Source organism: Oncorhynchus keta, chromosome 4 (genome assembly GCF_023373465.1).
Source record: "Oncorhynchus keta strain PuntledgeMale-10-30-2019 chromosome 4, Oket_V2, whole genome shotgun sequence".
Lineage (NCBI taxonomy): Eukaryota > Metazoa > Chordata > Actinopteri > Salmoniformes > Salmonidae > Oncorhynchus > Oncorhynchus keta.
The window spans coordinates 9,868,000-9,894,038 of NC_068424.1; the positions used below are offsets into that span (position 1 = coordinate 9,868,000).

Below are 26,039 nucleotides of genomic sequence, written 5' to 3' on the forward strand. Positions count from 1 at the left end.
AACTAGCCCTAATACAACCAGCCCTACCACAACCAGCCCTAATACAACCAGCCCTACCACAACCAGCCCTACCACAACCAGCCCTACTACAACCAGCCCTACTACAACCAGCCCTACTACAACCAGCCCTACTACAACCAGCCCTACCACAACCAGCCCTACCACAACCAGCCCTACCACAACCAGCCCTAATACAACCAGCCCTAATACAACCAGCCCTACCACAACCAGCCCTACCACAACCAGCCCTACTACAACCAGCCCTACTACAACCAGCCCTAATACAACCAGCCCTACCACAACCAGCCCTACCACAACCAGCCCTACCACAACCAGCCCTACCACAACCAGCCCTAATGCTTCTACACCTGCATTGCTTGCCGTTTGAGGTTTTAGGCTCGGTTTCTGTACATCACTTTGAGATATCAGCTGATGTAAGAAGGGCTGTATAAATCGATTTGATTTGATTTTGGTACAACACATCCCCTTGGGCTCCCGAGTGGCGCAGCGGTCTAAGGCACTGCATCTTAGTGCAAGAGGTGTCACTACAGTACCTGGTTCAAATCCAGGCTGCATCACATCTGGCTGTGATTGGGAGTCTCATAGGACGGTGCACAATTGGCAAGGGTAGGCCATCATTGTAAATAAGAATTTGTTCTTAACTGATTAAATAAAATAATTATCTCATTATCAGCTGTTGTCAAACACATGCGAGTCTGGAAAGAGGATTATCTTTCTCAAAAGTAACATAACATTCTGGCATTTAAAGCATAATATTTTTGGTTGTAATTGCACTTACTATAAAACGTTCTATTTTCGCATACCTAAAATGCCTTCTACTTAGATCTCTAGTATGGGTATTTGGACACGACCAGTGTCTTCTTTTTGGGACTTTTCTTCGACAACACAGGGAAGGTGACTCCAGCATTTATTTCTAACTGCTGTGGGAAGCAGTCTGGGCCTAAAGGTGAGCAAGAAGATAACAGACATTCCAACCAGACAGAGAACAGGTACGATAAACAGCAGGATGTACCAGTACACAGACTCCCCCTCACTACCGCCACATATTACGGAGTCTAAAAGCACTACTCTGTGTGTTCTTTTGGTCAGATCCTGACATGAAATATCTGAGAGGTCCATGATAGTGACCGTTTTCTCGAACGTCCTGTACCAGTCCAACTGGCAGCAGTTGAAAGTGTTTCCTTTGAGAAAAACGGCGTGGAGTTTCGTGGCTAACACGTTAGCCTGAGCTGAGGGGACGGTGGTCAGTTTGTTGTCCCTCAGGTCCAGCAGCTTCAGCTCCAGGCGTTGCAGTGAAACAGGGAGCTGAGTAAGAGAGTTTCTGGAAATGTTCAAAGACTTCAAGTGGTGGAAAGGAGAGAAGTCAAAGTGTCTCAGGCCTGTGTTTCCCAATCCTAGATGTTGTAAAGTTCTGCTGAGGCCTGCGATCGATCTGGGCCCGATGATTAGTTCTGGGTTGTTAGACAGCTCCAGGTGTGTTAGGGGCGTCCCTACGAACGCTGATGATGGCAGCCTCCCCAGGTTGCACCCCGATAGGTAGAGATATCTCAGAGAAATGATGTTTCTACAAACGACACAGTCTGATTGGTTACCCCCACCCATGCCCCCACCCCCTGCTTCAAGGGGGCACACGCCAACTCTGTTGTAGCTAATATCCACAGAGCGGATGCTGGTGAGAGAGGACAACAGCTGAGCAGGTAGAGTCTGCAGGTCATTCTGGCTCAGGTTCAGAAAGCTTAGGTTGCCTAGCTTCCTCAAACTAACTTGGTCGGCATGGAGCTCTGTCAACCTATTGTTGCTCACGTCCAACTCGTACAACGTCCCTGGCAGCTTTTCCAGAGTTAGATTCAAGACCTCAAGACAGTTTGTCCACATCCTGAGTCTGGTCAGGCTTGGCATTTTGCTGATGAATCCTTGGGGGAAGTAGTGCACCTGATTTCCACTCAGATCCAGCAGGTCTAGAGAGGAGATGTCCCCGTGCAGGCTCTCGTCCCACAACTTGGCCGTGACGTTGCTCATGTTTCCCCTCAGGTTGTAGAACTGGACGCTGGTCTTCCAGTTGGGGTAGGCAGCTGTGTCCGCCAGGTGTTCGTAGAAGCTCACCCTGTTCTGGGACAGATGGAGGTTCCTCAGGCGGCTGTGGGTGGGCAGAAAGGGAAAGAAGAGGAGGTTGTTGTCTGTGAGATCCAGGGTCTCCAGCTGGAAGACTTCCTGGAGGTCCTGGTTGGCTATGAACCACTCAATGGCATTGTGACTGGCGTTGAGGACCACCAGCTGGGTCATGTGGAAGTGCACCAGGCAGGGCAGGTAGTTGAAGGCCAGGTTGAGTCTCTGGAGCTTGTGCAGGTGATCGAAGGACCCGTCGATCTCAAACAGCATGTTCCTCTGCAGGTCCAGCTCTCTGAGCTGGTGGAGGTCGCTGAAGGAGCTTTCGTCCAGCCTCAGCAGGAGGTTCCTGGAAAGGTTGAGGTACTCCAGGGACGTCATGTTCTGGAGGAGGACGGAGACCATGTCCTCTGTAAGCTGATTTTTTGACAGATCCAGAACTCTGAGTCTAGACAAGGTGAGCAGCGCCAGGCTAGTTTGCTGGTATCCAACGTGAAGGTTATTGGCAGCTAGATTGAGGCTCTCTAGATGAGGTGAGTTGTGAAAGAGCTTGGACCCCACCGTCTCCAAGAGGTTGTCTGCACAGCTTAGGGTACGAAGGGAGACGTAGCGGGAGAGGGAGTCATCCTGTAGCATCTGAATGTGGTTGTGGTTCAGGTGGAGGTCCTCTATGCTGTCAGGTAGGCCCCCAGGTACAGATGAGAGCTCACTGTTGCTACAGAGAGCAGTCTTTTGGGTCTGTAAAGGGGAAAAAAATAGAGACATTTAAGTGTATGCAAGAGAAATACTTTACTTTAGAAATGCAATATAAAATACCTTATTTTATATGATAAAAAAAACTTTGAACAGCAAAGAGGGGGGGGGGGGCTTATACCTCATATCAGACCAGAGAGTATATAAGGGTATAAAGGTATTACATGTATGCAGGAGTTGAAGCGCTGAGAACCAGCAGTGATGGAACAAGTACCCAATTGTCATACTTGAGTAAAAGTAAAGATACCTTAATAGAAAATGACTCAAGTAAAAGTGAAAGTCACCCGGTAAAATACTACTTGAGTAAAAGTCTCAAAGTATCTGGCTTTAAATGTACTTAAGAACAGTGATGGAAAAAGTACCTAATTGTCATACTTGAGTAAAAGTATGTATAAATGCTATACATCAAAATTGCTTGAATGAAAGCCAACCAGACAGCATGACTTTCTATTTTTTTTCTTCTTCTCATTTACAGACAGACATAATTTTGAATCGCAGTATTTGTGTTTAGTGAGTCTGCCAGATCAGAGACTGTAGGAATGACAAGGTGTTATATTGATTAGTGCATGAATTGGACAATAGTTCTGTCCTGCCGGAGCATTCTAAATGTAACGAGTACTTTACAGTGTCAGGGGAAAATGTAAAAGTTGTCAAAAATATAAATAGTAAAGTACAGATAAACCCGCCCAAAAAATACTTAAGTAGTACTTTAAAGTATTTTGACTTCAGTACTTTCTTTACACCACTGAGAACCAGCAGCAGTTTCCATCACCTTTATGGTGCCGTATGCACTCTTCCCCTTAACCCTGTATATGCAAATATTATCAGAGGCACTTTCTTTTTTTTTTACACCTTTCACTGAGAACCACATGCTTTTATAGTTCAACATTCAAAGATACTTTCTTTACTTTGTCTTTTATTGTATTTTTTATATTTTTCGATTGAGTTAAATTTATTCTAATGAGCTTGTCCAAGACGTTTAGCGCTTACCAGTCTGCAGGGGCTGTGGTGAGGGTGGCAGAAGGCAGACATCAGGAGGCTCCACAGGGGCCAGAGGGTTAGACAGAGCAGGGTAGGGGAGGAGGCCGTGGATGAACATCTAAACATCCTGGCTGTGGAAGAGAGAAGGAGAGCAAGAGAGAAGTGAGACTGTCAAAAGGAGAGGTCTACAACGTGGGCAGAGAGCCGTCATGGTTAGTACAGCCAGACATTAAAATACCAGCGCAGTCTCTAGCCCATTCAAATATAGTAACAGTATATCTTGAGCATCTGGGCAGTCCGCTATCAATTAAGCTTGATAATACATTCAATTCATTATTTTCATACGGTATTATCAAAACCATATCAAATCCCCTCCATTCTATCAAATCTATGTGGCACATAGGTCAATTCCACTATTCACTGTTGGAAATATGTGCTATATAATAATTGTGCATGTTATCCTATGTCCATTACGGTTGTAATCTAATAAACAAATGATTAATAATCTATAAAATACTTCTAAAACCTTTTATAATCTATACTTTAAATCATATTTTACCAAAATACTACATTTACATGGGTTATTCCACGAAATGAGTAGCTTTCACATCCCTTTAATATTACATTTTTAAGTAGAAATTGTGCATAAATATTGCATTTTAAAAGCTTGTTTTACTATATTAAGTGCCATTTAAATATAGAGCACGTGTCCCTCTATGACTTCTGCATTTTGACATATCCCTCTGTGTCCCTCTGTGTCCCTCTATGTACCTCTGTGTACCTCTGTGTACCTCTGTGTACCTCTGTGTCCCACTGTGTCCCTCTCTATCCCTCTATGACTTCTAGAGGAATCAAGGAGTTTTGAACAGCCCCACAGAGGTGTCAATGAGTTATCAACAGCTAGTGTGTTGCGATATTTAGATTTTATTGTAGCAAAGCTGGTCTGACATAATGAAAAGGGGATCAAGTCTGCTGAACAGCCATCTCATTAAAACAAGCGTGCTGTGGCCTCCGTCACAGCACCTCAGCACACAGCACCTCAGATTATTATCAAGAACCGGTGACAAGCTTCTTCTTTTTTTTTTAATTGTGAATTTTATCATTTGCTTGGAAAATGTCACTTCCCTGCGTGGATTGGTTGAGCAGCAGTCTTATTGGTTGAGCAGCAGTCTTATTGGTTGAGCAGCAGTCTTATTGGTTGAGCAGCAGTCTTATTGGTTGAGCAGCAGTCTTATTGGTTGAGCAGCAGTCTTATTGGTTGAGCAGCAGTCTTATTGGTTGAGCAGCAGTCTTATTGGTTGAGCAGCAGTCTTATTGGTTGAGCAGCAGTCTTATTGGTTGAGCAGCAGTCTTATTGGTTGAGCAGCAGTCTTATTGGTTGAGCAGCAGTCTTGTTGGTTGAGCAGCAGTCTTGTTGGTTGAGCAGCAGTCTTATTGGTTGAGCAGCAGTCTTGTTGGTTGAGCAGCAGTCTTGTTGGTTGAGCAGCAGTCTTGTTGGTTGAGCAGCAGTCTTATTGGTTGAGCAGCAGTCTTGTTGGTTGAGCAGCAGTCTTGTTGGTTGAGCAGCAGTCTTATTGGTTGAGCAGCAGTCTTGTTGGTTGAGCAGCAGTCTTATTGGTTGAGCAGCAGTCTTGTTGGTTGAGCAGCAGTCTTATTGGTTGAGCAGCAGTCTTATTGGTTGAGCAGCAGTCTTGTTGGTTGAGCAGCAGTCTTGTTGGTTGAGCAGCAGTCTTATTGGTTGAGCAGCAGTCTTATTGGTTGAGCAGCAGTCTTATTGGTTGAGCAGCAGTCTTATTGGTTGAGCAGCAGTCTTATTGGTTGAGCAGCAGTCTTATTGGTTGAGCAGCAGTCTTATTGGTTGAGCAGCAGTCTTATTGGTTGAGCAGCAGTCTTATTGGTTGGCCAATAGATCACAATGCAACAGCCTCGGTGTAATCCATGTCCCTTTTAGTTAGTTTAGTTTGGTCATTTAGCATAGGCTCTTATCCAGAGCGACTCACAGGAGCAATTAAGTGCCTTGCTCAAGGGCACAGCAACAGCTTTTTTGGCCGAGTTGGCTTGGGGATTGGAACCAGCAACATTTTATGCGCTTAACCACTAAGCTACCTACCGCCTCACATATTTCACCTTCAGTTGTGATCTGGGGCAACTCTGCAACAAAGACAATCTTCATACATGTAGCGAATATATACAAGATGCGGCATTTGAAATGTCAGTAGTCTCATCTAATTGCATTGCTTGACAGACGAAATGACAGTCTACTGCCCATAGATTGTGTCAGACAATTACTTCCCGGCACTCATTAAATATCTCAGTGCCAGAGAAGAGATTGTTGTGTTAAGTAAATTAGAACCAGGGCTCAAATTGAGGGGGTATGTGAGGGTATGTCAGGTTACTGTGGCTTTCGTTAAAGAAAATGGCTAAAATATATTAAATATATAAATATATAGGCCTGCCCTTTGTTAGCTTAAATTTTTAGAAGATAATAAACAACGGATCTGATTATATGAAGCAACGCTTTTGTCCAGAATGCTTTATGCTAGAAACACCCTGGGGCAGCAGGGTAGCCTAGTGGTTAGAGTGTTGGACTAGTAAGGTTGCAAGTTCAAACCCCCCGAGCTGACAAGGTACAAATCTGCCGTTCTGTTGTTCTGCCCCTGAACAGGCAGTTAACCCACTGTTCCCAGGCCGTCATTGAAAATAAGAATTTGTTCTTAACTGACTTGCCTGGTTAAATAAAGGTAAAAAATATATATATTTGTTTTGTCTCTATGATATTCAGAGGCAGGCTGCAGCACCACAACCTTCCATAGCTGAGGACGAGGAGACAACACATTTACTTTGCTTGGGAGGTAATGATTCTGTCCCTATCAACTGACATTCGACATTTCAACAGGCTGACTCTAAATCAGTCAGGAGCGAGCCAGGTAGCCGAAGAAGGAAGGGAAATTAAGGATTTAGGCTATAGTTATTTTAAGGCCTGCCGTTGAAGAAATCAAATGTGAAGCAGTTTTGACAGCCTACAGGCTGAGCAAGAGCACTCGGCATTTCAACAACACATCAACATCAGCACCTCAACTACATGCCTATAAAATGTAGCATTTAGGCTGTATAAAATGACATTTAAAATAATTATTAGTGAGCATGAAATAATAATTAAAATGAAAAATGTCGTATTAGGCGATGCAGTTATTCTACAATTCCTTTGAATCCCCTTTTAGCATCACGAGTTTGGCCAGTCTTTGGTTTGAGGATCATGTGGTGAGCTTTGCATGCCTAGTTTGTTAATTTAGCCTTGCAGATGCTCTTATAGTCCCATAACCTAATCACAGTCAACACACATCTATTTTGTCACAACAATATCATGGAATAAAATGGAATACATTTGAAAATGATAGTTTCCCAAATGAAAAAAAAAGTTACAAGTGCATACTGAATGATATGTGGCTGCTGTGTTTGTTAATAAACAATGAATGTTTTCTTTCTCTAAATTATTGATGATCAGATATGAGTTGTAACTGGCTCTGTTGGGCTCAAATTGTAAGTTTGATATACAACTTTAGTACTGATCCAAACGTAGACTATCCTCTTTCCTAACAACAGCCTGTATAGATATCAAAATGTCTCCGGTACTGAGGCATGCGCTCATTCGTAGTCATACTCTGTTGTGGTATTAAAAAAGATTCTGCGTTTATAAAACACTTTTTCCTCAGACCGCAAATAAGATTTTTATTTATTTAACTAGGCAAGTCAGTTAAGAACAAATTCTTATTTTCAATGACGCCCTAGGAACAGTGGGTTAACTGACTTAGGCTGACTTAGGCTACCTAACCACTAGGCTACCTGCCACCTCTACACTCTAACCACTAGGCTACCTGCCACCTCTACACTCTAACCACTAGGCTACCTGCCACCTCTACACTCTAACCACTAGGCTACCTGCCACCTCTACACTCTAACCACTAGGCTACCTGCCACCTCTACACTCTAACCACTAGGCTACCTGCCACCTCTACACTCTAACCACTAGGCTACCTGCCACCTCTACACTCTAACCACTAGGCTACCTGCCACCTCTACACTCTAACCACTAGGCTACCTGCCACCTCTACACTCTAACCACTAGGCTACCTGCCACCTCTACACTCTAACCACTAGGCTACCTGCCACCTCTACACTCTAACCACTAGGCTACCTGCCACCTCTACACTCTAACCACTAGGCTACCTGCCACCTCTACACTCTAACCACTAGGCTACCTGCCACCTCTACACTCTAACCACTAGGCTACCTGCCACCTCTACACTCTAACCACTAGGCTACCTGCCACCTCTACACTCTAACCACTAGGCTACCTGCCACCTCTACACTCTAACCACTAGGCTACCTGCCACCTCTACACTCTAACCAATAGGCTACCTGCCACCTCTACACTCTAACCAATAGGCTACCTGCCACCTCTACACTCTAACCAATAGGCTACCTGCCACCTCTACACTCTAACCAATAGGCTACCTGCCACCTCTACACTCTAACCAATAGGCTACCTGCCACCTCTACACTCTAACCAATAGGCTACCTGCCACCTCTACACTCTAACCAATAACCTGACAGATTCATGCAGTGCTTTTATTATAAACATACATCTTTTCACTCTAGTCTGTGGTGATCTGCAAATCCACAAACTTCTGGCTACTTTGCCATGTAATGCTTACAAAACAAAAATAAACGTTTCTTAAACTGCATATCCAATGATCTGGTCTGTCCTAGGAGTGAGGACAAACGGTAGCCATTTTCTCTGCTGTCCACTTTGTTTGAATTATTATTTTGAATATAGAGGAGGGTCACTATTCTTTTTTCTCCAAGCTTTCAGTGGGGGTTAGGTAAAAATATATTTTACTGAAATATATTTCACTTCAGAGAGATCTGATTTTCTTCAGGTATCCCTCATTATATATAACGTACAATCCCTTATAAATATTCTGAGGGTATGGATAAAAATGTAAAATAAATCGAGGGAACGGGTTAGCTTGGCTGTTTTGTCTCCACCATGACCCATAAGGAGCTCCATAACAGAATGTTTAAAAAAAAAAAAAAAATCACCAAGTTACATTACTCAAAAGGCAACCGATTGGTGGAAAGACCCACATATTAAATATCTGAACAAACACTACTTATAGTGAAACAAACAAATCAATCATAATGTATCAGCACTTTATAAGCAATTGACAAATCCAGAGAATTGGCATAGACTGTATTAGGATATCAAGCTACAAAGTAACATTCCTTGACCTAAGAGCACGAACGACAATAACCTGAACGTTAAACTTTCCGTTATTACAAGCATGTAGTGAGAAGAGTTCCAGTTTGCGTTGATGTTATTTATAGATGACTTTTGCTAGTGTGGACATCCATCACACGCAGGTAGGAATGAGTGTACAGTGCACCATGCATCCACTACTTACTCTGGTGGTTAGATGTGGGTCCTTCAAGCCACTGTCGGTCGAGCTGTTGACCATATCTCCGGTTGTGTGCGATGCAGCGCTGGTCGGTCGAGTGGCGTGTGTTCTCTACACATGCAGAGCCGTGCATTTAGTATTTGCGGAAGCAGGCAAGCAACGGAAACCAAAGTCACATGGACAAGATCATACGTATATAGGTTCACATGCCTAGGTCAGAAACATGTTCTATATTACATTAAACATTGGAACGAGAAGCTTCACTACATTGTATAATGTGCATGTCATTTATACCAGTGCACGTAGCACATCACGCTCAACTTACAATGTTATTTTCTGATAAAGGTTTACATCAAATACACCTTTCTCACCCATCCATTTCTATGTGGGAATTCGAAGTTAAAATACCTTTCTTTGATTTTTTTTTTCTGTTCAAAATTGCAATGTGAAGCAGTTCACCCTCTCACGAAAATGCCTGGTACATTGGCATTTGTCATTCACATCAAGATTGGTGTAGGCTTCTCTTGTCTACCACAAAAACCTAGTGAGAAAACGCCTTTCACAGCCCTCTCTCGCCTACTTCTGTTTCTGATCAACAGATAGGAAACCACTCGACACTCACACCCTTCCTGCCTAGCTGACACTTGTGCAACAGTGAAGAGAAAAATCAGCTTTTCTTGACAATGAATATTCAGCTACACTAACACCATTAGACAGTCAACCTGCCCTCTCATTTATGATGAACTTTTGGAAGAGAAAAACAGCTTTTTTTCCCCAGACACACACAAAACACAGAAAGGTCATTATTTTTCAATTCTGTGGCCTACCCACAGCGTAGTGTTGTGTATTCTCCTATAGTTCTGGAAATAGAATCAGGAAGTGATGGAGCTGCCATTGCATGGATGATATTTTGGCGCGTCCTTCTTGTTTTCATGCTACGAGGCCTCTCCTCTCTCCCTCAACTCTGACTTTACTATTAGGATTGGCAGCCGAAGCCAGATTCATGGTCAGTTTAATTTAAGCAGCATTCATTGGCCAGAGGTTTAACCTTGCTTCACAAATTAGACCTGGATCCCCTCTTTGAATATTCCATTTAGTATTATTCCTTGTGTTTTAAAAACAGTACAAAGAGACATCCCTCATGCTCCCTCCTCAAGAGTGTGCACGAGTAGCACTGAGGTAGAACACCACTGACATTCTAAGCTTTCATGTGGTTCTAACACACACACACACACACACCCACACACCCAGGAAACTGGTTGACAAACTGGTACATTATAATCAAACTATAAATCAGAAACCTGCTTCAAGCTAACCTCGGGCATCTGAGAATGCCTACAGACTGACACTATCCTGCACTTCACTCAGCCCACAAACACCAACTCTACTTTATGAGAAAGGCAGACAAAAACAAAAGGATTTGATTGTAGAATAAGGGAGACTGCAGTGTGATAATATAGACATTGAAAGGTGTCTTTCAGTTTAGGAAGCCGATACGTAAAAGCTTTAAAACAAAGAGCAGCGATACTATCAAGGTGAGGGTTTCTTCTTCAACGATTACCAGGCACCTGCAACAAAGATAGCTCAGATGTGTGAGTGCCTTTTGATTAAGGAAGTCAAATAAAATACAGGCCTATTAAAATGTTTCAGTAGGTGGTTCTTATTTTACATAACATATACAAAGCAATGGTTGCCCTCTTGTGGAAGCATCATGAAACAATCAGACTGGCACCAGATCGTCTTTATTCGAAGCTTCCATGACCTCTTCAATAGTACCACGGATTAAAACCTAGAAATAAATATCATGAAATACTAGGACTAATACCACAATTAGAATGGATGCACAAAGGGTAATGTAGTCCCCCGGACTTCTGCTCTTCCTATACAACGCATCTGAAGAGAGGGGACGTTTCAGTTATACTGCAACGCATGCGCATGACCAGCTAGCTTTTCTACCGAAGCCGTCTTTCCTGGCTTCAATGGTCAGTTGGCCCTCTGAAAGGGTCAAAGGTCAATCACTCCACGTTCCCACTCACGGCAGTTACAGTTGTGCTCAAGAAATGTTACAGCTTCACATTTCCACATCTACAATATTCTCACGATGATGACTTGTTCCTCTATCGTACGATGAGGTTTTATTTACATATTTGCCACAGTTCATATTTTGGTTTGGCCTCATAGGAGCAGACGTACAACCAACCGCATGTACAGGATTCAGCAGTGTTGTTACTTCATAAAATAACATTTAAAAAAAAAAAGTCAAGTCCTCCCATACTGTAAATAAAATGGTCCAGCAGCTAGTGGATTTAACATCCATGTTGAGACAGAAAACCCTTTTGAAACAACCTCCAGTCCACACCCAACCAACTCCCCGCTTGTCCATCAATGCTCACTAGCATCCATTTTGATTTTAGGTTCCACCCCAGTGGTTGTGGAATGTTAGTTGAGAGTCTTCTCGGTGCCAACCAACAGTCATTATCCTTGGCACACCTGACATGGCACCGGCTGCTCTTGTGGCAGTGCTACCCATCCAGAGGCTTGCCCAGGTAGACCATGGTCACCTCGGTGTTGCCATAGACAGCTGAGACGGCCGGGAAGAGGCAGGCTTTCGGAAGCCCTCGGAAGGCCACTCCCAGGAATTCAAAGCCTCTCTCGAAGGCCAGGGTTTTGTTATCCATATCCAGGATGACTCGTATCCTCTCCCCGATCTGTGGACGCACACCATTACACTAGAAAGTAATATAACAGTAAGTAACAGCTACAACACAGAGAACGGCTTCACTTTCAAAAGCTACAATTAATACATGCTTTACTGTTATGAGAACTTCTCATTCTTGACATGCATCCTACTGCACAGGCCTAACTCATCAAACAAATACATGTCAATCTAATAACTAGAGACGCTCCATTCAGACGGTTCATCAGCCTTGTTAAACAACGGCTCGGAGCTTTAAAAAGAACACGCCCATTTATGTATTCAGACGTGTCTTTAACTCTGTCTGCAGATGACCCCATAGTGACAACGTCCCTGACCCCATAGTGACAACGTCCCTGACCCCATAGTGACAACGTCCCTGACCCCATAGTGACAACGTCCCTGACCCCATAGTGACAACGTCCCTGAACCCCTGCAGCTCACCCCATAGTGACAACGTCCCTGACCCCATAGTGACAACGACCCTGACCCCATAGTGACAACGTCCCTGACCCCATAGTGACAACGTCCCTGACCCCATAGTGACAACGTCCCTGACCCCATAGTGACAACGTCCCTGACCCCATAGTGACAACGTCCCTGACCCCATAGTGACAACGTCCCTGACCCCATAGTGACAACGTCCCTGAACCCTGCAGCTAGCTCACCCCATAGTGACAACGTCCCTGACCCCATAGTGACAACGACCCTGACCCCATAGTGACAACGTCCCTGACCCCATAGTGACAACGTCCCTGACCCCATAGTGACAACGTCCCTGACCCCATAGTGACAACGTCCCTGACCCCATTTTGACAACGTCCCTGAACCCTGCAGCTAGCTCACCCCATAGTGACAACGCCCCTGAACCCTGCAGCTCACCCCATAGTGACGACGTCCCTGAACCCTGCATCTAGCTCACCCCATAGTGACGACGTCCCTGAACCCTGCAGCTCACCCCATAGTGACGACGTCCCTGAACCCTGCATCTAGCTCACCCCATAGTGACGACGTCCCTGAACCCTGCAGCTCACCCCATAGTGATGACGCCCCTGAACCCTGCATCTAGCTCACCCCATAGTGATGACGCCCCTGAACCCTGCATCTAGCTCACCCCATAGTGATGACGCCCCTGAACCCTGCATCTAGCTCACCCCATAGTGACGACGTCCCTGAACCCTGCATCTAGCTCACCCCATAGTGACGACGTTCCTGAACCCTGCAGCTCACCCCATAGTGACGACATCCCTGAACCCTGCATCTAGCTCACCCCATAGTGATGACGCCCCTGAACCCTGCATCTAGCTCACCCCATAGTGACGACGTCCCTGAACCCTGCAGCTCACCCCATAGTGACGACGTTCCTGAACCCTGCATCTAGCTCACCCCATAGTGATGACGCCCCTGAACCCTGCATCTAGCTCACCCCATAGTGACGACGTCCCTGAACCCTGCAGCTCACCCCATAGTGAGGACATCCCTGAACCCTGCATCTAGCTCACCACATAGTGACAACGTTCCTGAACCCTGCAGCTCACCCCATAGTGATGACGCCCCTGAACCCTGCAGCTCACCCCATAGTGAAGACGTTCCTGAACCCTGCAGCTCACCCCATAGTGACGACGTTCCTGAACCCTGCAGCTCACCCCATAGTGACGACGTCCCTGAACCCTGCAGCTCACCCCATAGTGAAGACGTTCCTGAACCCTGCAGCTCACCCCATAGTGACGACGTTCCTGAACCCTGCAGCTCACCCCATAGTGACGACGTTCCTGAACCCTGCATCTCACCCCATAGTGACGACATCCCTGAACCCTGCAGCTCACCCCATAGTGACGACGTTCCTGAACCCTGCATCTCACCCCATAGTGACGTCGCCCCTGAACCCTGCATCTCACCCCATAGTGACGACATCCCTGAACCCTGCAGCTCACCCCATAGTGACGACGTTCCTGAACCCTGCATCTCACCCCATAGTGACGACGCCCCTGAACCCTGCATCTCACCCCATAGTGACGACGTTCCTGAACCCTGCATCTAGCTCACCCCATAGTGACGACGTTCCTGAACCCTGCAGCTCACCCCATAGTGACGACGTTCCTGAACCCTGCAGCTCACCCCATAGTGACGACGTTCCTGAACCCTGCATCTAGCTCACCCCATAGTGACGACGCCCCTGAACCCTGCATCTCACCCCATAGTGACGACGTTCCTGAACCCTGCAGCTCACCCCATAGTGACGACATCCCTGAACCCTGCAGCTCACCCCATAGTGACAACGTCCCTGAACTTCAGCACTAAACTCGCTGTTTAGATGGCATTTTTTTTGGTGCAAAATATTTGCTATGGTGTACACTGTGCACTAATGATTACGACCCACGGGAAACAGGTTGCTAACCTACCTGGTATTTGGGGGCGTTGTTGCACTGGGGGAAGTTCCCGTTCACCTCCCCATTGTGGAGCAGGTTGTTGTCCACCAGGTTCCAGCCCCAGCTTTGGTCGTCAGTACCCAGGAGGGCCACGTAGCCCTGGCATTGCATGGCAGCACGCTTGGTGGCAATGCCGATCACCGCCACGGTCCCTAGTGGCCCCTCCCACCAGATCTCCCAGGCGTGGCGGCCCTCGGAGAAGCCGATCTTGCCGCGGGCTCCGTCGGTGCTCTGGGCGATGGGGTTGCGGTGAAGGGTGAAGCCGTTCTTCTTCACGTAGACGTTACGTGAACAGTCGTGGGAACTCAGAGCGTGCTGGTAGGACTTGAGCTTCGGGAGAGGAGAAGACAGGTGAGGAGGCAGACAAAGATGGGTCAGGGTTTTGAAGAGGATCAACACATTCATCCATCCATGTAATTTTATCAAATATGGCTGGTGCATCTCAATGAATTGGATAAAGTAATCCTTCTCACCCCCCCTTAAAAGATTTAGATGCACTATTGTAAAGTGGCTGTTCCACTCGATGTCATAAGGTGAATGCACCAATTTGTAAGTGGCTCTGGATAAGAGCGTCTGCTAAATGAATTAAATGTAAATGTAAATTAATTGAGAGCAAAATGAGGGCAGAATCAACATATGTACCAGCAACCAGAGACCATAGCTTTATCATTTCATTTACATCATCTCATTCAGGAAATGATTGCATCATGCTCATCTATCTTATTTAATGCAGACGTCAAATAAACAGGGCGTGTGCAGACCGCTAGACACTAGTCTCTGCATGACAGACAGCGTGACTAATAACGTTGATGAGTAGGCAGTCTGATTGAATGGCAAGCTAATATATGTGCTGAAAGTGGGTGCGTGAGTTATTCATTGTGGTATAATCTGGATTGAAATAATACAAATCTGTAACAGCTATAGGCCTTCACCATGATTTTCAAATAGTAAACAAACGTTAGCATACATAGCTACCTTTCCCTTGTGGGTTGGCAGATTGCAGAGAATGTCGGAGCGCAGTGCCTCTTCGCTGAGAGAGCGAGCGCACAGACTCCGCCACACCTCGCTGTTCTCGTCGGCTAGACAGTTGTTCCAATGCCAGCACACCAACGAGCACCGCATTAGATCATACAAATCTAAATAAGAGAACACATGCTCAAGAACCCGACTGGGTAGCCTGCCTGCTATTCCCACACCTCCTCCGGCTGCGACGAATGAGTTCCCGGCAGAGCTACAACTGGCAGCGGCTGCGCCGATGCAAGACTGCGCCCCTCCGGCGGCCGCTCCCGACATATTTGTCTAATTGAGGACGCCGACCGATAAATTGTGTTTTACAGCATAAATTCCTAACTAAAATGAATTAAAACGGACCATTTTTAACAATACGAGCCTAAATCACGGCGGTGGTATTGTTCTGCATGTATTTCCATGGACCCAGCCCGGGTTGGTAAAGGGAGAAGCAAAATGCGAAATCCAGTCAAGGTCCCGGAAATGTTTCTACAGCATTGATAAATCATGCATTTCTAAATTAATATAAATTCATATTTATTCTGATTCACAATGTTTAATTCTAAAGCAGGAGACAGAGATCATCTCAAAACTAACTTTTTGTCTGGAAAATGATAATAGGTGCATTTCACTTTGTGTTCCTGTTAGGACCTTTGTCTGTCATAAAGCGCCCTTTACAGCTGATCTACAGTCAGAATTGATTTTTACCCCCCAGCCAGCCTAGAGTCCAAACTGAAGATTGAAGTATGGTTTACTGATCCTAGATCTGTGTACAGGGTCAACTTCCATTATGGGGATGGTTGTAAAATGTAATTGACAGATAGAAAATAGATGAATGTAAGAATGCTTATTTCAGATTTGATTGCAGTTATTTTTCTAGGAACAACGTATTGTTGAGCAATTGCCAAAAACGACAGAAGTTCCACAATAATATATTCTACAAATTCCTAATGCATTAATGCATTGAGACACCCCCATAGCTATTATTTATGACAGATGATGCTTATGCCTCAGTATCTGTACTCTATTACATAAATGATAGAATAGCGTATACCATGTTATACATATGCTGTCCCAGAATCATTGCCCAGAGACAGCAAAGTGAAAGTCACCTTTTATTGCAGCACGACATCATGTGACATGGGCACAAAGGAGACTCGATGTACTCGGAAGTGACGCCGGTTGCTGGAGGAATGTTTGTGCGCAGTGAGAGCCAAGCAGAAAACAGCAGCGTCAACCAGAGACAGTGAGAACAAAAATACAATAACCAAAAGTTAACATCTGAGCCTAAAGAACAGCAGTCGGAAACGGAGAAATTACAACCGTAAGTAACGTTGAAAACTATTCCTAATATTACAATTGGTATCTATTGTTTAACCATTTGCCAAGATTGACAATATGAAGAGGTGGTTGAAGGGTGAATGGGACAGCCAGTATTAACTACAAGGAGAGAGATGCGACTGAAGCCCCAACGCAATGCCACCCCGCGGCCCTTGTTGTTGTGGAACTACTGCATCGCCCATTAATAAACGCACATGAGTTAGTTTCCATAATTAAACGCTTCATGGGGATTTGTCAGGACAGAAGCACAGGAATAATGTCAGTGTTAACAGTTCGGTACCGTAATGTGTTGAATTCTACCTCGGCTGCCCTATGGTTCACTACTGTAGCTGTTCGTTCATCGATACACGTCCATTACTCTGACCAGGGGTCCCATAGTCTAAATGTGTCAAGTGAAAAGGGTGCCTCATGATGGCTACTTATGATTTATGAAAAACATTCATCTGTGTATATACTAGCTAGCTGCTCAGGGCTGCCAACTTTTGAAGAGGGCTTGGAGTGACATTTACTATGTGTGTGCCCCCTAGCACAACCCCCCCAGGGGGGTTACTGTTTTTAAGGTCATTTACTGCAATTCTACGTTTTTTTTACATGGCTTAGTTCTATGACCAGCGTGGAATTTGTTTTAATAAAAATCACCGGTCGTATGCTTTGAACATTACATTGTACACTCAAAATTGGAAGACTTTGTTACTCAGCGATTTTTAGGGGGGGTGAAATTTAAATGTGATATTTCATTTTTATTAATTTTTTAATCCATTTGCAAACATGTCTAAAAAACTGTTTTTGCTTTGCCATTATGGGCTGTTGTGAGTTATTATACTGTTCCATGTAGATTGATGAGGGGCATTTTTTTGTGTGTGTGTCCATTTTAGAATAAGGTTGTAACGTAACAAAATGTGTAAACAGTGAAGGGGTCTGAATACTTTCCGAATGCACTATGTACTATAGTTAGCTATTGCGGCTAGTTTAACTGGTTTGCTAGCTAGCTACCTCCTTTACATAGTTTTGTTTGTGAAGCTATAATGATTCAGATCACGAGTCATGACATAACGTATAACGTATTGCTTCATAACGTATTGCTTCATAACGTAATGCTTGCGGAGGACGATGCGATGCTGTGTGACAGCAACCAGTATGGCATTTACTATAGCCACGTTTTTGTTTATAACAGTGGTGTAAAGTATTTCAGTAAAATTACTTGAAAGTACTACTTAAGTAGTTTTCTGGGGTATCTGTACTTTACTTTACTATTTATATGTTTGACTAATTTTACTTTTACTTCACTACATTCCTAAAGACAATGATGAACTTTTTACTCCATACATTTTCCCTGACACCCAAAAGTACTCAAATCAAATGTTATTGTTCACATACACATATAGTTAGCAGATGTTATTGCGGGTGTAGCGAAATGCTCGTTACATTTCGAATGCTTTACAGGACACGAAAATTGTCTAATTCACACACTTATCAAGAAAATATCCCTAGTTATCCCTACGTTTATATGTTCTATTGAACTGACTAAACACATGGTTTTCTTTCTATAAGGAATTTGAAAAGATTTATACATTTGATACTTTAGTAATGATATTTACTTTGGATACTTAAGTATATTTAAAACCAAATACTTTTACTCAAGTATGACAATTGGCTACTTTTTCCAAAACTGTTTTTTAATGAAGAACGTATCAGATTTTGTATCTAACATTAACATAACACTATAATGTTTGCTTCTTGTCTTGGTTGTTGCAGTATCTGAACAGTGTGCATTATGAACCCAGTGTACTGCCCTGCACCAACAGGGGTCCCCTATGCCAATCAAAAGGGACATTTAGTAGGATACCCAGGTAGGAAAGAGAGCCCCTTAACCAGTTTGTGAGCCTGTAGTGTTGACACACAGTTTTAGAAAAAAAAAAATCTCTCTATAAGTGTTGCGTCTTCTCTAAATGTCTGTCTGATGCTTCTGAACTTCACTTGTTTGACATGTGACCTCCCAGCTGGATTCCCTGTGGGCTATGCAGCCTCCCCTGCCTATGCCCCCAACATGTACCACCCTGGAGCCAACCACCCAGCCTTCCCCACAGGTAAGGTAACAGTCCCCCCAGAGCTGCATCTAAGCCGACCCCTGTACAGTCAGTGCATACATTTGTAGTATGTGATTTCTTGTGGGAATTGATCCCCCAACCTCACCAGGGGTGTATTTATTATGCAGGTTCCGTTGCAAAATATTTCTTGAACGGAGGCAAATGGAAGGAAACAGGGATCTACTTGAATTTATCCAATAGAAAATCATGTTCTGCTCTGTTTGCTTCCATTTGGTTTTTAAACGTTTTCCATAATGAACACACCCCCAGGGGGTCTAATCATTAGTCCAAACCGTTGCAATTGAGTTTCCATTGGACAAAATCAGGTAGGACCCTCTCCGTTCTGTTTGGTTCCTAGTGAGTACACCCCAGCTGAACCGCATCAGTTTGGGCAGGGGGTAGGAACGTGCAGCCGATCATGGGAACCCAACACATTACTGAAGGCTAAATCCTGACCTGAATTGAATCAGTCTAACTGAATCGCAGTCTTTGTACGTAGTGTAGCAGCCGCTGTGTTGTGACTCTGTACACCAGGGTTTCATCACCTTTAGCTAAACATGGAGCTACACATATTTTGCCATTGACTGAAACTTCCCTCTTTTGTGTTGTACCGATTCAGAAAGGAGTCGGACAATAGTCAGTCCCTTTTACAAGCCCCTGGGACAAAAGGCCTGAAGTGTTAATTGTTTGTTTTTGTTCCTGTTCAAATGTGTAATTCCCCAGATGATATCTGAAATGTCTATTATAGGTTACGCTCCGGGCACTCCTTTCAAAATGTCCTGCTCGCCCACCACGGGGGCTGGCCCACCTTACTCCTCGTCTCCCAACCCTTACCCTGGAGCAGTATACCCTGTGAGAAGCACCTACCCCCAACAGAACCCCTACGCTCAGGTCAGTCAGTCCGTTAGTTCATCTACAGACTGCTGCAACATATCCAATCAACCTTTACCATCGGAAGTAGTACAACATAACCTAATTATTATTATTATTTTGCTTATTTGCAGAACCGTACTGAACAAAAATATAAACGCAACATGTTAAAGTGTTGGTTTCATGAGCCGAATTGAAAGATCCCAGATATTTCTCATACTGTGCATGAATCTGTTAGCATCCCTGTGAGTGAGCATTTCTCCTATGCCAAGCAATAACAGTTTGAACCTAGCGCAGTACTTGGCTGTGACATCACACAGTTCCATGGTTAGTGCAGGCAATAGAAGAGGGCAGGCTAGCCTAGTGGTTAGAGCGTTGGACTAGTAACCGGAAGGTTGCAAGTTCAAACCCCAGAGCTGACAATCTGTCGTTCTGTCCCTGAACAGGCAGTTAACCCACTGTTCCTAGGCCGTCGTTGAAAATAAGGATTTGTTCTTAACTGACTTGCCTAGTTAAATAAAAATAACCTACTATTGTACACTATTCTCCCTATCATAATTCTATATACACTAATCTTCCAACGTTACCGTGTGTTAAACAACTGAATGTGGTAATTTTCCAAATGAATCCAACCACCATTTTCTTTCTTCTCTGTGTAAAGACTCTCATAAATATATATACCATATTTCTTTAAATAATCATTTTTATTAAGACAATACAATACGAATGGCCGCTCCCATTAGTGGGTGCCCTCGACTCCCACCCGCCCCGAGACGCCGGAAGGGCCCCGTCCCCAGCCCAAAGGGTTTCATAAATACTTTCCTAAAACCCTAAATAATCTACAAGATCAGAGAATATTTTAAAAAGTAAATGTATTCAGAGCGAGCAAGGTAGCCACTCCTGCTGAGCGCATTACGCTACGGAATAAGTTGTCTGAATACCAAATACTGAGAAGTGCTTAAGAAAGCCAGCCATTACCTAGGTCTGAATCAGGTCCATACACATTAGCTTGCTGCATATTGCTGCTGTAGTTGGCTCAATGTGGTGCTGGCGTGAGATCTCTCTCTCTCTCTGAGGTACTGACGTGAGATCTCTCTCTCTCTGAGGTACTGACGTGAGATCTCTCTCTCTCTGAGGTACTGACGTGAGATCTCTCTCTCTCTCTGAGGTACTGACGTGAGATCTCTCTCTCTGAGGTACTGACGTGAGATCTCTCTCTCTGAGGTACTGACGTGAGATCTCTCTCTCTCTCTGAGGTACTGACGTGAGATCGCTCTCTCTCTCTCTGAGGTACTGACGTGAGATCGCTCTCTCTCTCTCTCTGAGGTACTGACGTGAGATCTCTCTCTCTCTGAGGTATTGACGTGAGATCTCTCTCTCTCTGAGGTACTGACGTGAGATCTCTCTCTCTCTGAGGTATTGACGTGAGATCTCTCTCTCTCACTCTCTGAGGTACTGACGTGAGATCTCGCTCTCTCTCTCTCTGAGGTACTGACGTGAGATCTCTCTCTATCTCTCTCTGAGGTACTGACGTGAGATCTCTCTCTATCTCTCTCTGAGGTACTGACGTGAGATCTCTCTCTCTCTCTCTGAGGTACTGACGTGAGATCTCTCTCTCTGAGGTACTGACGTGAGATCTCTCTCTCTCTGAGGTACTGACGTGAGATCTCTCTCTCTCTGAGGTATTGACGTGAGATCTCTCTCTCTCTCTGAGGTACTGACGTGAGATCTCTCTCTCTCTCTGAGGTACTGACGTGAGATCGCTCTCTCTCTCTCTCTCTGAGGTACTGACGTGAGATCTCTCTCTCTCTCTCTCTGAGGTACTGACGTGAGATCTCTCTCTCTCTCTGAGGTATTGACGTGAGATCTCTCTCTCTCTCTGAGGTACTGACGTGAGATCTCTCTCTCTCTGAGGTATTGACGTGAGATCTCTCTCTCTCTCACTCTCTGAGGTACTGACGTGAGATCTCTCTCTCTCTGAGGTACTGACGTGAGATCTCTCTCTCTCTCTGAGGTATTGACGTGAGATCTCTCTCTCTCTCTGAGGTATTGACGTGAGATCTCTCTCTCTCTGAGGTATTGACGTGAGATCTCTCTCTCTCTCTGAGGTATTGACGTGAGATCTCTCTCTCTCTGAGGTATTGACGTGAGATCTCTCCCTCTCTCTCTGAGGTATTGGCATGAGATCTCTCTCTCTCTCTGAGGTACTGACGTGAGATCTCTCTCTCTCTCTCTCTAAGCATCAAGGCACTTACTACACACAGCCTCTGTACGCAGCCCCGCCCCATGTCATACATCACACTACAGTGGTCCAGCCCAATGGGTTGCCAGCAGCCATGTATGCCCCGCCCATGCACCACCCGCCTCGCCCCCACAATGGTGTTGCCATGGGGATGGTAGCAGGGACCACTATGGCCATGTCAGCTGGTGAGTTCCATTATTTTCCTCTTTTTTTTTTATACTATCCTGTCTCTACACAGCGTACAAATCTTTGACGAGGATGAAGAAATGGTTTTGCTTTTGTCTAAATTCCTGACCTTTCCCTCCTCCCTCCCTTCTCCAGGAACATTGTTGACGCACTCCCCGAATCCCCTCGCCCCCCACCAAGTCGCGATGCCCACATACCGACACCCAGGCACGCCCACCTACAGCTATGTGCCCCCCCAGTGGTGAAGTGATGGCACTGTGAGTAGTGAATACGTCCTCCGTGTCACCCATATCATGCTCTCTCTGGTCAATCTGCCTGGGACAAACACTGACCACTGACACCGAACACATGGAAATACAAGAGCATAGAAAATTGATCATTTTATAGTTATAAAATCACTTTTTTTTTTTTTTACTTTTCAGGCAGGAAAATACAGGAAGGGTGGTCTACTTGTCACAGGAAGGGTGGTCTACTTGTCACAGGAAGGGTGGTCTACTTGTCACAGGAAGGGTGGTCTACTTGTTACAGGAAGGGTGGTCTAATTGTCACAGGAAGGGTGGTCTAATTGTCACAGGAAGGGTGGCCTACTTGTTACCATTTTAAAGGGTTGTCACAGGAAGGGTGGTCTACTTGTCACAGGAAGGGTGGTCTACTTGTTACAGGAAGGGTGGTCTAATTGTCACAGGAAGGGTGGTCTACTTGTCACAGGAAGGGTGGTCTACTTGTTACCATTTTAAAGGGTTGTCACAGGAAGGGTGGTCTACTTGTCACAGGAAGGGTGGTCTACTTGTCACAGGAAGGGTGGTCTACTTGTTACAGGAAGGGTGGTCTACTTGTCACAGGAAGGGTGGTCTACTTGTCACAGGAAGGGTGGTCTACTTGTCACAGGAAGGGTGGTCTACTTGTTACAGGAAGGGTGGTCTACTTGTCACAGGAAGGGTGGTCTACTTGTCACAGGAAGGGTGGTCTACTTGTCACAGGAAGGGTGGTCTACTTGTCACAGGAAGGGTGGTCTACTTGTTACCATTTTAAAGGCTTGTCACAGGAAGGGTGGTCTACTTGTCACAGGAAGGGTGGTCTACTTGTCACAGGAAGGGTGGTCTACTTGTTACCATTTTAAAGGCTTGTCACAGGAAGGGTGGTCTACTTGTCACAGGAAGGGTGGTCTACTTGTTACCATTTTAAAGGGTTGTCACAGGAAGGGTTGTCTACTTGTCACAGGAAGGGTTGTCACAGGAAGGGTGGTCTACTTGTTACAGGAAGGGTGGTCTACTTGTTACCATTTTAAAGGGTTGTCACAGGAAGGGTTGTCTACTTGTTACAGGAAGGGTGTCTACTTGTTACAGGAAGGGTGGTCTACTTGTTACCATTTTAAAGGCTTGTCACAGGAAGGGTGGTCTACTTGTCACAGGAAGGGTGGTCTACTTGTCACAGGAAGGGTGGTCTACTTGTCACAGGAAGGGTGGTCTACTTGTCACAGGAAGGGTTGTCTACTTGTCACAGGAAGGGTGGTCTACTTGTCACAGGAAGGGTGGTCTACTTGTCACAGGAAGGGTGGTCTACTTGTCACAGGAAGGGTGGTCTACTTGTTACCATTTTAAAGGGTTGTCACAGGAAGGGTGGTCTACTTGTCACAGGAAGGGTGGTCTACTTGTCACAGGAAGGGTGGTCTACTTGTTACAGGAAGGGTGGTCTACTTGTCACAGGAAGGGTGGCCTACTTGTCACAGGAAGGGTGGCCTACTTGTCACAGGAAGGGTGGTCTACTTGTCACAGGAAGGGTGGTCTACTTGTCACAGGAAGGGTGGTCTACTTGTCACAGGAAGGGTGGCCTACTTGTCACAGGAAGGGTGGTCTACTTGTCACAGGAAGGGTGGTCTACTTGTCACAGGAAGGGTGGTCTACTTGTTACAGGAAGGGTGGTCTACTTGTCACAGGAAGGGTGGTCTACTTGTTACAGGAAGGGTGGTCTACTTGTTACAGGAAGGGTGGTCTGCTTGTTACCATATTAAAGGCAGTGGTCAATAATGGACATTTTATGTGCAGGAAAACAAACAATCAGTATTACTGTGTATTAATCAACTTTTCCTCTGCTTCTCTTCAGGTCAGAAGATGGTAGATATGCATTGACACTCCCGTCCAGTGTGCTACAGCTGATGATGATGATGACCCCCTTCAGCTGTTCTTCCTTCCTTTGTATAGGCGTGATGCGAATCTGAATCCTAACCATCCATCAACAGGTCTGTTCAGAACGGGATGACGAGAATCTTCCCACTCCTGACTGTTCCTGTTTGGATTAACGCTATCCCAGAATCCTTCGCTCACTCTGCTGCATATCTTCCGTCAGATGGCTACTGGAAGTCTCCTCCATGCAAACTTGTGTTTTGTGGACTGTCTTTAGAAATGTGTAGTTAACTATTTTAAGTCGTTAAGAGAGTTTGGATGAGTTTTTTATTTTTGGGATCCATATCGAGGTAAATGCGCGCGTGTGTGTGTATGCTAAATAACGCTCGCTCAATCTACCTGAGACGTGCAAAATCACCAAAAAGATTGAATCTAAAGGAACTAAGAATAAGAACTGCAATTGTTTTAGCACTGATATCGTGTCTTAATTTGAAACCTTAAATAAGAAAGGGGGGAGGGGTTAGTTTCATACAAACTTAAAGATGGAATCCTCAGTAGGGGGGACGGTGCCACTGGCTGCCCCACCACTGTTATGTGCAGTATGTTTTGTGTTCCTCGTGTCAGAGGGGGAACAACAATGTTGGTTGTTTTGCAGTGGTAATATCACAAATGGATATGGCCGTTTCACCATTAACGACTCCAGCTTTAGGATTACTGCTCAAAGCCGTGCGGATTTTTATTTTGACTTATTTTTAGTAACGTTGCTGGCAGAGTATTATTTCCCTAGATGAAGCTGTGTCGACATTTTTGTCTGTTGGGCCAATGTTTTTTTTTTTTTTTTTTTTTGTAGTTTGGGAAAATTCATATTTTTTTGTTGCTGTTGAGTTTTGTACCTCTGTGTCCATTCCAACACTAAATCATTCTCCACACTCTTCGCCCATTGGGAGATGTTGTGGACACAGAGTTCCATGTAGAAGTTCCAACGGTCTTAATCAGATCATTTCCTTTTGGACCATCTGTCCTAAGATCCCCAACATCATGACAGCAGAATGACCTGTTGTGACATGTGATCTATTACTGGTCGCAAAGGAAAGTCCTCTATTGACAACTACTTGGACTCAGTCCTGCAGACAATGAGTGATTGTGTATAATTCTATTTTCAGAGGTTTAAACTACTGAAAACGTTGCATGTATTTATGTATGTATCATACCTGAACATGTCTACTGATTCCTTTATGTCATTGGTTTGGGCTTAAGCACACCAAGAGCCACAAACTTTTAAAATCAATGCTAACCTGAGACATTTTCAACAGGTTTGAGACTTTATTAAATTATTAAGTGTATTATAATTTTCTAAGCACTACTGGAAGAGAAGACACATTAAATTCTTATTTGAGACACAGTTTTAAGGAAGCCAGTACTTAACTGAAGTGAGATGTCTCTCCCAAGTTACCTCAAGACTCCACCAGAACTCACCCGATTTATATCATTGTCTGAGTCACTCGTCTATCTAATCTAAGTCACCTCAGTTACTGAATCTGTTTTGTAATGTGTTTTTGGGTTGTCGAGAAAGACTACAAAATAAATACTATTATGAGGATTTGTCAAGGTTTTTTTATTTAACCATTTCATTGAATCATGTCACCTGCACATCTTTGGGGATCCAAGGGTGATGTGGTGATTTACGATAACACCGAGCGATGGGGTCCGAGGTGATGTGGTGATTTACGATAACACC

The 26,039-nt window shown here is 44.7% G+C and overlaps 3 protein-coding genes across 45 annotated transcripts in view; 1 reads left to right on the forward strand and 2 right to left on the reverse strand.

Annotated features, from left to right (window-relative positions):
• The window catches only part of LOC118374662 (transforming growth factor beta activator LRRC33-like), a 12,658-nt gene extending 1,760 nt beyond the window's left edge, over nt 1-10,898 (reverse strand). For 37 of the 41 annotated variants that reach the window (XM_035761131.2, XM_052499524.1, XM_052499682.1 and 34 more), the window contains exons 1-3: nt 9,327-10,898; nt 3,871-3,992; nt 1-2,865 (exon numbers count right to left, since the gene is read on the reverse strand). The exon at nt 1-2,865 is cut by the window's left edge. In XM_035761131.2, coding sequence (XP_035617024.1) covers nt 841-2,865; nt 3,871-3,992; nt 9,327-9,453 — 2,274 coding nt within the window. In that variant the 5' untranslated portion in view covers nt 9,454-10,898 and the 3' untranslated portion in view covers nt 1-840. The remainder of the gene's footprint in view (nt 2,866-3,870; nt 3,993-9,326) is intronic. The other 4 variants (XM_052499774.1, XM_052499479.1, XM_052499776.1 and 1 more) reach the window with 3 other exon arrangements.
• Nucleotides 10,899-11,043: 145 nt separating this feature from the next.
• On the reverse strand, nt 11,044-15,929 carry LOC118374663 (F-box/SPRY domain-containing protein 1). 2 transcript variants are annotated; one of them, XM_035761133.2, is made up of 3 exons: nt 15,420-15,929; nt 14,418-14,774; nt 11,044-12,028 (listed from the first exon to the last, which is right to left on the reverse strand). In XM_035761133.2, exons 1-3 carry the CDS (start codon nt 15,735-15,737, stop codon nt 11,843-11,845), a joined length of 861 nt encoding a protein of 286 aa, XP_035617026.1. In that variant the 5' UTR covers nt 15,738-15,929; the 3' UTR covers nt 11,044-11,842. The 2 variants fall into 2 exon arrangements, with proteins under 2 accessions (XP_035617026.1, XP_035617025.1); XM_035761132.2 differs by having other exon boundaries at nt 11,044-12,049; nt 15,420-15,928.
• A 687-nt stretch (nt 15,930-16,616) lies between these two features.
• LOC118374661 (myelin-associated neurite-outgrowth inhibitor-like) lies at nt 16,617-25,901 on the forward strand. Of its 2 annotated transcripts, none has more exons than XM_052499794.1 (7): nt 16,617-16,776; nt 18,549-18,643; nt 18,794-18,880; nt 19,629-19,771; nt 21,991-22,177; nt 22,314-22,435; nt 24,282-25,901. In XM_052499794.1, exons 2-6 carry the CDS (start codon nt 18,568-18,570, stop codon nt 22,421-22,423), a joined length of 603 nt encoding a protein of 200 aa, XP_052355754.1. In that variant the 5' UTR covers nt 16,617-16,776; nt 18,549-18,567; the 3' UTR covers nt 22,424-22,435; nt 24,282-25,901. The 2 variants fall into 2 exon arrangements, with proteins under 2 accessions (XP_052355754.1, XP_052355759.1); XM_052499799.1 differs by lacking the exon at nt 24,282-25,901 and adding an exon at nt 22,601-22,701.
• Nucleotides 25,902-26,039: the final 138 nt, after the last annotated feature.

Bases quoted from the DNA above. Each gene is read 5' to 3' on its own strand.
- LOC118374663 (XM_035761132.2), bottom strand. From the start codon at position 15,737: ATGTCGGGAGCGGCCGCCGGAGGGGCGCAGTCTTGCATCGGCGCAGCC. The intron at 14,775-15,419 runs GTAGCTATGTAT...CCTCTCCCGAAG, and splicing joins TGCCAACCCACAAGGGAAAG to CTCAAGTCCTACCAGCACGC. The intron at 12,050-14,417 runs GTAGGTTAGCAA...ATTACTTTCTAG, and splicing joins ACAACGCCCCCAAATACCAG to TGTAATGGTGTGCGTCCACA.
- LOC118374661 (XM_052499794.1), top strand. From the start codon at position 18,568: ATGAACCCAGTGTACTGCCCTGCACCAACAGGGGTCCCCTATGCCAAT. The intron at 18,881-19,628 runs GTAAGGTAACAG...TGTCTATTATAG, and splicing joins CCACCCAGCCTTCCCCACAG to GTTACGCTCCGGGCACTCCT. The intron at 19,772-21,990 runs GTCAGTCAGTCC...TCTCTCTCTAAG, and splicing joins AACAGAACCCCTACGCTCAG to CATCAAGGCACTTACTACAC.